Source organism: Herpailurus yagouaroundi, unplaced genomic scaffold, assembly GCF_014898765.1.
Source record: "Herpailurus yagouaroundi ecotype Mexico unplaced genomic scaffold, PumYag 188, whole genome shotgun sequence".
Classification (NCBI taxonomy): Eukaryota; Metazoa; Chordata; class Mammalia; order Carnivora; family Felidae; genus Herpailurus; species Herpailurus yagouaroundi.
Window position 1 is genome coordinate 36,450,976 of NW_024412419.1, and position 12,122 is coordinate 36,463,097.

At 41.2% G+C, this 12,122-nt stretch overlaps 1 protein-coding gene across 5 annotated transcripts in view; it reads right to left on the reverse strand.

Annotated features, from left to right (window-relative positions):
- Positions 1 to 12,122, reverse strand: part of NPHP1 (nephrocystin 1) — a 60,993-nt gene that overhangs the window by 12,762 nt on the left and 36,109 nt on the right. For 3 of the 5 annotated variants that reach the window (XM_040496703.1, XM_040496702.1, XM_040496701.1), the window contains exons 12-16: positions 11,991 to 12,065; positions 10,121 to 10,231; positions 8,657 to 8,739; positions 5,630 to 5,706; positions 4,583 to 4,682 (exon numbers count right to left, since the gene is read on the reverse strand). In XM_040496703.1, the coding sequence (XP_040352637.1) occupies positions 4,583 to 4,682; positions 5,630 to 5,706; positions 8,657 to 8,739; positions 10,121 to 10,231; positions 11,991 to 12,065 (446 nt within the window). Of the gene's footprint in view, positions 1 to 475; positions 1,555 to 4,582; positions 4,683 to 5,629; positions 5,707 to 8,656; positions 8,740 to 10,120; positions 10,232 to 11,990; positions 12,066 to 12,122 lie in introns of those variants that run through there. The other 2 variants (XM_040496705.1, XM_040496704.1) reach the window with 2 other exon arrangements.

Sequence of the window (12,122 nt, forward strand, 5' to 3'; positions counted from 1 at the left end):
TTCGGCTGTGATTCCTAAGGGTTGTTCCACATCCTGCCCTCTGGTCTGTGGCCCATCTGGGCAGTGTCTCAGCTGCGTGCCCAAACCATGTCTCATGCCGAAGAACAGCCATTGATTTTGCTAGAGGAAGGGGTGGAACCTTCCTTCCATTTTTCCTGCTCCTCTCACGGAGCCGCCTGCTCTGTCTAGCTGGCATCACTTCCAGCCTGATGTAGAGGCCTCCGTTCCTCCCACAGTGTGGGCACTCCTTTCCTTCTGGCACCTCCCCACAACATGAGGCAGTACTGCTGCACTTTATTAGTCCTCTTTAGGAAAATCCTCTGCTTTTTCCAAACCCAAGACAAGCAGGAAGCTCTGAGCTACTAAGGTTGGCTAAGCTATTAGAAGTAAAAACGTACTTCTTTCTCATCTCACCCATCCGCCAGCAAACTCTGATGGCAGAAGGGCGATGAACGTAATAATGGGGCTCAGGCTAGTAGCACTATCATCTCATTTATTTTTAGAAACAATACAATGGGAGTAAAGGAGAAAAAAAGATGGGATACATCAAAAAGGCAAAGACAGACAAGTTTCCAGCAAATTTATACACATGCACCCAGCCTACTTCCACAGACGGGTATTTCTTGGCATTCTGAACTCACGCACTGGGGGTCTGGGTCTAAATTCAGGGCTTTCCCTCATCGGGCCCTTTGCCTTTGGCCAAATCACATCAGGTTAAAGTCCATCGAAAAACAGCTCCAAAATTAGAATGGCGAGACTTGGTGAAACTGAAGGATCTATTTGCTCCCTCTTTCATCTCATGCCGAGAGGGTCACGATGATTACAACCGTCCCCACAAAAGGAGTCCCATGGGCAGGATTCTGGGGCTCTTTGGTAAAAGAGATGCGTCTACATTGATTAATTTGCATTTCTGCTGACATCCAAAGGTACACACACGTAAGACTGCTTGCTGGATGGTGAGAGGGCAGTAGGAAGCCGACTCGCAAGGGCACTGGGTAAAACTGGGCAGGAAGGCAAACCCTCACTGGGCTTCCCAACCTTGGGTCTGTGTGCTCTGTAGTATGTCCCTAGGCATACCGTTAAAAGCTTCTGTGTTTTCTCCTTTCAGCAGGAGAGTCTGGCTAAACAAAGGTGGAGTTCTTTAAGCACCGGAGGGTGGGGGCAGAGGTGGAATGTACTTTTGAAGGAGAGGAGGAGGGCTGTTGGCACCGTTACTTGCTTCCTCTCCCATCCACTGAAGATGGCGGTCAGGGGAGGAAAGGGGACTGAGCTGGATCGGTCCCACCTCAGTCTCCACCTCTGTGCAGGCTCAGAGCAGAAACGCCCCAAAGCTCCTATGCTGGTTCCCAGTCTTTCACCACAGACCCCCAGCACAGCTTACACACAGCCCGGTGGGGGCCTCTGGATTCTCTGTGCCCATGGCCCGGTCTCTACGAGAATCAGCTGAGCCTACGCTGCACCAGCCCACACTTGACACTTCTGGGCACACTTATTTCCGGATCATGCGGAGTGGAGTGGCAATTCAAGACGGTGCTCAGGTCCCTCTCCTGAGCTCTGGGAGAACAGAAGAGCACACACGCAGTCAAGGGTGGGGGAGGCTGGGAATAGCGGGAGGCAGAGCAGAGCTCCCGAGAAGTACACTTTTATACTAGCAGGAAGATTTCTACTTTGAAATTCTTTAGCAAACATGTTTTAAGCTCCTACTGGGTGCTGAAATCAAACAAGCATCTTAGTTCCTGGGGCCTGGAGGGCAAGGACTCAGGACCCTTCTTTGAGAACCAGCAAATGAAGAACGCTCATTGCTTTGGAAGCATGGGCCTGCTTACCTGACCTCCGCACTGCCCAGTCAGATCTGATCTCTAGATTGTAAAAAGTATCTTGGAACCCGTATCTGGGGCCAAAGCAACACTATTAAGAGCTGTAGTCGAAAGATATGCTTGGGAGTGCTTGGGGACTGTTGGAGGCTTACCAATGAGACGAGAAGAGGAAGGCTGAAGAAGCAGGAAGAATGAAGCCAAACAGGATTTTGGCTTTTCTTTTACAAAGACTGCTACTGTGCTTTTTTTTTTTTTTTTTATCTTGAAAAATAGCAATTTTCCAAGGAAAGATTGGCCAAAAAAGGGAATCTACAGGCTCCGTAAACATCCAGGGGGGGAAAAAATCAAGAGAATGAATAATGTCCACGAACACATTATTAATGGTTATTGAAAGATTTAACTGTTAATAGTAGAATTATAAAACACATTTCAGGGGCGCCTGGGTGGCTCAGTCGGTTAAGCGTCCGACTTCGGCCCAGGTCATGATCTCGCAGTCTGTGGGTTCGAGCCCCGCATCGGGCTCTGTGCTGACAATTCAGAGCCTGGAGCCTGTTTCAGATTCTGTGTCTCCCTCTCTCTCTGATCCTCCCCCGTTCATGCTCTGTCTCTCTCTGTCTCAAAAATGAATAAACGTTAAAAAAAAAATTTAAACACATTTCAGTATCAGATATAAGAACACGGAATATTTTTTTTTTATTTTTTTTTTAATTTTTTTTTCAACGTTTATTTATTTTTAAGACAGAGAGAGACAGCATGAACGGGGGAGGGGCAGAGAGAGAGGGAGACACAGAATCGGAAGCAGGCTCCAGGCTCTGAGCCATCAGCCCAGAGCCTGACGCGGGGCTCGAACTCACGGACCGCGAGATCGTGACCTGGCTGAAGTCGGACGCTTAACCGACTGCGCCACCCAGGCGCCCCTAGAACACGGAATATTTAAACTAAGGGCATGATCCAGAATGAGAAAACAACAATTCAGAAGGCTATGCCAACTTTTCATCTATTACTCTGTTTCTTGATAATCAGCAAGTAAGAGGCAAGTCATGGTGGGGCAGGTCAACTTTACCAGCTTCTCTTCCCAGGCCTTGCTGTTCCCTTCCCGCCCTCTTGTGTACCCTGTGCCCTCTGTGTCAAGTTCCCTTTCTCCACCGCTGCATATTTTCACATGTGCACCTCTCCAGTCCTTCAAAGCCTATTTCAACCCCCACTCTGATCTTACCAGCTACATAGCACATCTTCATTTGAACAAATTTTATAACACAGTACCATGTACCTGGCATTATATTTGCAGTTACCTATCTGGAAGATAATAATAGTAAATAATTATAGGTATTATGTGTTTTACTATGTGCCATATATTATGAAAACAATCTAGGCGTTTTATTTACTTTCTTTTCATTAAACCTCATTACAGCTTTATGGAGTTGATACTATTATGCCCATTGAAAAGATGTAGATATGGGGATCCTGAGGGAGATGGTTAAATGACTTGTCCAAGAGGTTACGGAGTTAGAAGGTGATAGATCTGGGAACCTACTAGCATAAAAGCTCCCTGAAATAAGTGAAAAAGATTGAGAGTACACTTGTGATGAGCACTGAGTAATTAATGTATGGAAGTACTGAATCACTATATTGTATACCTGAAAGTAATATAACACTGTAAGTTAATTACTGGAATAAAAAAAAAAATCTAAAAAGGGCTCTATAAGTCAATGAAAGAAAATTAACTAAAAAATAAAACAAATTTAAAAAGCCTACCTAAAGAAAATGCAAATTAAAACCACTATGAGATCCCATTGCTTATTAAAATGGCCAAAATGAAAAAAATTGATTAATACCAAGAATATGAGTAATTGGAACTTTTGTACATTGCTGCAGAGAGTGTAAAATGCTATAGTCATTTTGGAAGAGTTTGGAAGTTTCTTGTAAAATTAAAAAGACACCCAGGAATCCTGCACCTAGGTATTTATACCGCTGAGAAACAGTTTATGTCCACACACAAAAGCCTCATCTGCAAATATTTAGAGAAGCTTTATTCATAAATGCCCAAACTTAGAAACAACCCAGATATCTATCAATTAGTGATTGGATAAATGCATTGCAGTATATCTATCAAATGGAATACACTATTTAGAACAAAAAAACAAACCTCTGATACAAACTTCTAATAATATGGATGACACCCTCAAATGCACTATGCTGGGTGAAGGAAGCCAGACTCAGAAGGTTACACACTGTATGACTCCATTTGTATGACATTCTGGAAAAGGCAAAACTCCCGGGAAAAAAAACCAGATGAGTGGCTGCCTGAGGCTGAGGCTAGGGAGCTGACCACAAAGGAGAGAGCTGTTCAGAGAGATGGGAATATTCTCCACCTTGGTTGTGGTGGTAGTTACATGAGAGTATACACTGGTCAAGATTCGAAGAACTGGAAACCAAAAAAGGCAAATTTTATGGCATATAAATCATACCTCAGCTAACCTGACATAAAAAAAAGTTCCCTGATGATAAGATCAAGGATGGCAAGCCCCATTTAGCCAAGTTTCTATACTATTTCTGACCAAATGTCTCACTTGAGCTACTAGTAAACAAAAAGTGAGATGATTTGAATTTATTACCATTCTATTTCCCTACTGATCTTGGCAGACAAATTAATGAGGGAAAAAATAACCAACGAAAGATGACCAGGAAGGAGGAGAAGCTGAAAGCAAGACGGTCTAGAAACTCTGAAGGACCTCAAGTTACTGGCCAGGTAAGTGGGGACCAACCTTAGTAAGTTTCTCGATCTTCTGTTTGAAGATCTCAGTTTTACTAGGAGTTGAGGCTGCCTTCTCATCATCATCATCTGATGGAAAACGTTCCCATGTGCTTTTAAAAAAAATAGAAAATAAATGTCAAAGCTTTAAGTGCTTGGGACAGTAAGTATAATAAAACAAAGTACCTTTTATACTAAAATAAAAATTTAGGGTAATAAATAATAATTGTACGAAGAGCAGGAGTCCCTCACATACCCTAACTGAGCCGATGAAGAGAGAAAGCATGGCATTGAAGCCTACCGACCTCCCTAATGGCACCTGACTGGCGTCTGTAGCTGCCACCCCATCGGGGGCTTGGACAGCATTGTCGCTGCCAGATTACAAAGGGAAAAAGGAAAGTTAAAAAGCATGACTGTCTCTAGGTAGAACCTACTGCGTCCCAGGTCTCAAACCCCTTCCGATGCCAAGAAGGTGGGGCTGTGGCACTGTCAGGGCAGCGGCAATGCCGTGTGGTCCGAGTCGTGAAACAAGGACAGAGACGTCTAAGAAGCAAACGGGGAGTTTCAAATCTGTCAGGAGCTGAGCTCCACGAGGCAAGGGCCCTATCTGTCCTACTCTCCATTTTACCATCATTGAGCACGGTGCCTGGTCAATGAATATTTTTAAAAAATGCTCGATACTTTTGGAAGGTGACGTGGCATGTTATGACCACAATTTGAAATATCTGTGTCTTTCAACCTAGCGATAGGCAACCTCCGAATTAGCCTCTTCTGTGAATTCTGTGGCGGCCACCGGCATCAGTCCAGTGTTCAATGAGAAGGCATTGAATTAACAAAGGGTCCTCATGCTTTCTCATTTCCTACATTAGAGTCTCATATGTGCCACCAAGAAAATTAGCAGTTAGGAAAATGATTAGGATCTTACTATCAAATGACTTATTCTTAAAAATGTGAACTCAAGTGAAGAATGCTACGCTTATTAGAATATAGCCCCCCTTGCTGATGCATCTTCTGTTTACTTTGTAAGGAAAGGAGAGAAAGCGACACCTAAAAGCTGTACCTTTTCTGGATACCGAAGGGTCCACTTCAACACCTTTTTCATAAGGGGTGCCACCATTCAAGAAGAGTTCATACGTTCTACAAAAGAATAGTAAACCACGCGTTTCCATTTTAAAACACTGAAGTTCATTGTGAATTATTTTTTTAGGGCAGATAAATTCACAGACATTTTATTTGTCTCATTGCTAAACGAGAATGACAGTTGTTGATTCCTCTATGAAGTATTATCTCAGTAAATAAAGTTTCTTTTGTTTTCAAATTTAAAAAATAGTTTACTTATTTTTGAGAGAGACAGAGAGAGAGAAAGAGCATGAGTGAGGGTGAGGCAGAGAGAGAGGGAGATACAGAATCCGAAGCAGGATCCAGCAGAGCCTGACGCAGAGCTCAAACCCACAAACCGTGAGATCACAAAGTCAGACGCTTAACTGAACGAGCCACCCAGGTGCCCCAAGCTTTTTTCTTAACTTTGAACTGTAGAAAATACATTTTCCCACATTAACATGAGAAAGATTAATTGATGCCATTAAAGTGTCTTCACTTTAGTGACTTGTGCTAATGAATGTATCAGTGATATATTTTTGAATGTTATTTTTCAAATGTTTACACGGCATAGAAATGGTAAGTAAAAAAAACAAAAGAATCCCTCCCTATCCTGTCCCCTCTAGTCTGGTAAGGCCCTTGTCCTACGTTTTTCTATGCAAATGCAAACAAATATATATATATATATATATATACACGGTAAAGCTCTAAACTGACACGTTTCTCTTTAAGTTGCATACTACCTAAGTGTAGAAAGTAGAAGATAAAAGCCTTCTTTCATCCCATGGCACTGCCTCCCTGGTCCTGCTCCTCAGAGGCAACCTGCCCACATATCCACACAAACACAGCTTTCCATGAATAAAAGTGGAGCCGCAGCACGCATACTGTTCTGCAACTTGCTTTGTCCATGTAATGATACATATGCGAAATGTTTCTGTATCAGTACATAGGCTTCTACCTCATTTAGAAAAATAGCCGTGACTTCGCTTTAGAAACATGGAATGGACACACTTCTCTCTCCTAACTAGGTACAACTAAAAACCTTTGACATTCTTAAAGACATTTTTTTTTTAAATCACAAGAAACCTGGGCTCTTACATTCTCTGAGGGGGTGCCCCTCCCCTTACCACTAGGGTGATGTCAGAGAAGTGGAATCTGGACTTTTACCTCTGCCCTGTGGTAAAGAGGCCATGCCCACCCCTGGATGTAAGTAGAAGCCACAGAAGGCAGGGAGCATTATCTGACTTAATCCTCACAATAACCCTCTGGCGTAGGAACTATTATAATCTCCCATTTTATTTTTTTTATTTTTATTTTTTTTTTAATTTTTGTTTAAGGTTTATTTATTTATTTAAAAAATTTTTTTTAACATTTATTTATTTTTGAGACAGAGAGAGAGAGAGAGAGAGAGAGAGAGAGAGAGCATGAACAGGGGAGGGTCAGAGAAAGAGGGAGACACAGAATCTGAACCAGGCTCCAGGCTCTGAGCTGTCAGTACAGAGCCCGATGCGGGGCTCGAACTCACCAACCGCGAGATCATGACCTGAGCCGAAGTCGGATGCTTAACCGACTGAGCCACCCAGGCACCCCAAGGTTTATTTATTTTTGAGACAGAGAGAGAGAGCATGAACTGGGGAGGGTCAGAGAGAGAGGGAAACACAGAATCCAAAGCAGGCTCCAGGCTCTGAGCTGTCCACACAGAGCCCAACGCGGGGCTCGAACTCCTGGACCGTGAGATCATGACCGGAGCTGAAGTCGGACACTTAACCGACGGAGCCACCCAGGCACCCCTAGAATCTCCCATTTTAAAGATAGAGGAAATTGAGGTTTGCACACATTAAAGAGCCTGGAACCTGGCTTACAGTTACACAGACAGAGCCAGGACGAGAGCCCTGAATTTTACAATTCCAAGCCTTGGATCTTAATCACCATCCTGATGACTGCCAATTTGTATCTCCTCTGTGAATTTCTTATTTATATCCTAGACTTAGATTCTTTTGTGCCCATTTAAAAATTTGAATTGTCTTTCCTACTCATTTTTTAGAGCCCTTTTTATATTAGTGATAATAATTTGTTATGTATAATATTGTAAATATTTGTTTTTTTGTTTTTTGTCTTTTGGTCTTAAGTTTTGAATTCGTTTATAGTGATTGCCATTACACTTTCAACGTATCACCTTTAGAATAAAGGTGGGGGTGCCTGGGTGGCTGAGTCAGTTAAGTGTCCGACTGCAGCTCATATCATGATTTCATGATTCGTGAGTTCGAGCCCCGCATCGGACTCTGCATGGACAGTGCCAAGCCTGCTTGGGATTCTCTTTCTCTCTCATTCTCTCTCTGCCCCTCCCCCACTTACACGATCTCTCAAAATATCTAAATAAACTTAAAAAAAAAAAAGAAGAAGAAGAAAGGGGAGTCACAGATACCCTGGGGACCCTGGACTTCGCTTTCCCACTCTCTGGAGAGAATTAGGTTCTGTTTCAGCACTGTGAAATGTGCTAATAGAAAATTACTGAAAATTACTGAAAAAATATTTTCAGCAGAGAGTAAAATCTTTTAGTTTTTATTTTTTACATTTTTTTTAATGTTTCTTTACTTTTGAGAGAGAGTGAGTTGGGGAGGGGCAGAGAGGGGGAGATAAATGATCCAAAGCAGGCTCCGCATTGACAGCAAACAGCCTGATGCGGGGTTCAAACTCACAAACCGCAAGGTCATGACCTGAGCTGAAGTCAGACACTTAATCCACGGAGCCAGGAGCCCCTCAACATCTTTTAAAATACTTGTTCTATAAAAGACCTTTCTTCCTGACCCTGCGCATGCTGTTTTCATACACTACTTCAAAGCACATTACAATCAACATTAAAAGCCCTCTCCCCACAAATTTTTGAAATGCTAACAGAATGTACACTCTGCAAACCTAAGGTATGCAGATTCTAAACGATGAATTTCTACAAAATTACTCATTTGGAAGGAATATACAGCCGACTTACTTTGCTGGAATAGGAATTCCACTGGCATCAAAAAGTTTAAGAAACACCCAGCCACAACTTAACTCTCCTCTTTCACCGGTTGACTAGGAAATAAAGAGGCATACAAAACTGAATGTCTGAGCCAGTCCAATTTAAAAGCACATACTAAGTCCTTTACAGGGAACAAAATTAGCATTCACTTTTAGAAATAAACAATTCCTCCCAAGAAAATAACGTGAAACACGGTGGGTCCCATTTTCCTTGTGGGCCAGATGGCAAAGGCAGTTATATAAAGGAAAGATCCTCTCTTGTCGAATCACTTTTGAAAATCCCCAAAGCCTGAAGATGTGGAAAGTGTTGCTGCTGTTTCTTGAGTGATACAAATATTTTGTGGAATGATCTAAATCACGACACTACACCGGATTTGAGCTTTGTCTCAGTGAGAGATGAAATGCACACATTCAGTCATTTTTAATTTTGTAATCATCGGTTAGAACTTTACCTCCACTGTCATCTGCTGAAGGCCACTGGGGACTTGCTTGGGGGCCCTGCTTCCCTCTCCTGTCCTACCCACCCACAACACATATGGATGAATTTGCCTTAAAGAAACGAAAGCGTGGTGTAATATTATTAATATAGTAACAGTTGGTTCTCCGAGTTACCTTGAGGCCAAAGTATATATACTATACCTACCAAGGTACTATTAGAGTGTGGAGACATTTAAATTACTATCACATGAAATCAGTGAAGGGAATTATGGGCACGCTTATCGTGATGAGCCCTGAACAATGTACAGAAACTGCTGAATCACTGTATTGTACACCTGAAACTAATATAATACTATATGTGAACTACACTAGAATTAAAATTAAAAACTTAAGAGAGAAGTAAATTACTATCACAGACCCACACCCACTGGTTCAATTGGTTTATGTGACATAATCCAAGGTTCTGCCGTTCCCTTTATAGAAATTACCACTCTGGCAGGTCCCTTAATGGGAACTGCCAGCCACAGGTTAAGTGCCACCCCTGACCCTCTAGGACAAGGTAAAACACTGCTGGAATGCCACTGAACATGTCTTATCACTTTCTGAAAAGTCTCATCCTTTTCAAACCTTGATTCCTTAAAAGCACTGGAGTGCATTTACTCAGGCTATAAATATAAATAAATACAGTTTTATTGTAAATGCTACTGAAAAAGCAGCGGTATATATATATATACCATATATATATATATATGGTATATATATATATACGGTATATATATATATGGTATATATATATATATGGTATATATATATATGGTATATATATATATATTATATATATTATATATATATATATATATATATATATATACCACCATTGCCATTCCTTGAGAGATTAAAATTCTAGTACACATAAACACCTCAACTATTTTACTTGTAAATGCTTTTTTTAAAACTTCTCTTAACATTAGAAAGCTTTATCTTTCGACTGACATACATTGCGAATATAAGAAATTCCAAGTTCAAATAATATTCCAAGATCTGGAGATGAAGAATTGGATCTGATAAAACAATCACCATCAAGCAAGCATGGCAAGATGCCTGTGACCTGAAATAATGAAGAAAACGAAGTTACTACTAAAAATTTAAAACGGGAGGGAGGTTTCAGCTTTACTCATCTGTACACGGTTTACACATTTGCATCACAATAACGGTCTTTTAAAGGAAACAAGAACCAAATGGATTGGACCCATCAAGGATTTCAAGTTTAAAAAATTTAATTGTTGTGTTGAAGGGAAATAACCTTTACCTTCACTTGCTCTTTGCTTAGAGTAGAGGCTATTGTGAAACAAGTACTGTTACCCAGGTCCTCAGACGTGTTATAAAAATAATTTGCATACATAATAAGATATTTATATAGATCATTGTTCTTTGTAAACAGAACTAAAATCGAAGACTTCATGCAAACATTTGCTCAACCTTCCCGAGGTGGGCCTTACATATTTTCCTTGTTTGCTCATTCCTTTCCTTCTCTCTGGACAACCACATCCCTCTGTCTTGCCTATAAAATCCTCTCCATCCCTGAACGCCTAGTTTCTCTTCTACAAAATCTTCCCTGAGCCTGAGGGCTAGAATTAATGTCACCCTCCTCTGTGTTTCCACAGTACTTGGAGCCCTATAACCATTACATTCTGTCTCTGTGGTAGTTATCAACAGGAACCCCGCCTCCACAGGGTTACTCTAAGGATTAAATGAGATAGTGCCCAGGAGGACCTACCACTGTGCTTGGCACATGGATAGAGCTCCATAAACACAGATTATTGTTATTATACTTGTCTGTATATGTTTCTTCTCTACTAACAGGTAAGTTCCCAAATGCCTGGGAAGAATGTCTGGCACCTAATAGATACTTAATTTCATTCAACAAAGGAACCATTTCATATGATTTACCCTTCCAAACAGTTCATCTTTATATCCAAAAAAATTTAGAAAGTTGTACCTAAATGCTTCATGTACACATGCAGCACCAGAATTGTGGAGCATTGTACCAAAATACAAGTGGTGGGGCACTTAGAAAATCAAACTGGACTTTTAGGAGATGAGCTATAGCCACGGGTGGATACACACAGCACACAAGCCAGATGGCTGGGCCTCTTCCACAACCTGTGCCCTCTCCTTGAACCCCTCTTGCTGGAAGATCTTTTGATGCAGTAAGAGAAAGGTTGATGAAGGATTTTTAGGATGCGGTACCCCAAGGCAATTAGTTATGGGAAGTAAATACTAAAGTAATGAGACTTTGGAGGTAGAAAAAAAGTAAAGCAAAATAAACTATAGACAATATTATAACAAGAACATAAAGATATCTTCATGTTCACTAACATCTATGTCATAGGCATTCAGTGGTTTGAAACCACCTAACCTTATTCCAGTCTTTTCTTGTTCCAGTCTTAACAGTGCCTGGGTATAATGTACCAGCCCTGGGTGTCACCTTTGATTTTATCTGATCAAACCACAGCTCTCATTAACACAGTTGATTTTATTTGTTAAAAACACTTCCTAAATTTATCTTTTTGTTTTCATTTTCATCAGGGGGCATTTCCTAGAATTGAACCCTGCAATCCACTGAATGGGATGATTCATAGGAATTGTAACTCTGATGAGTCAGAAACAAAAGTAATTTTCATCAAGTCCCCAAAGAACGTGAGATAATCCAAAGATTCAAATCCGGCCTCATATATTCTGTGCTTAACATAAACACATTATCTCAGAGGTACGTGTGGACAGCTTTGCCTTAGAAATGAACTGCCTATCACTTACCAGGTAAAAGATGTTCACATTTCATTCCATTCACTGAGCAGATTCCTTACCTGGGGAGAAAAAGTCCATGTTTTGGGCTTTTTAGGTTGCCATGTGGCTCTGACTATATGAATGTTGCTCAGAACCTGAAATGAGATTTTCTTAGATGAGATCATGCTGTAGAGAGCTCTCTCAAACATCAC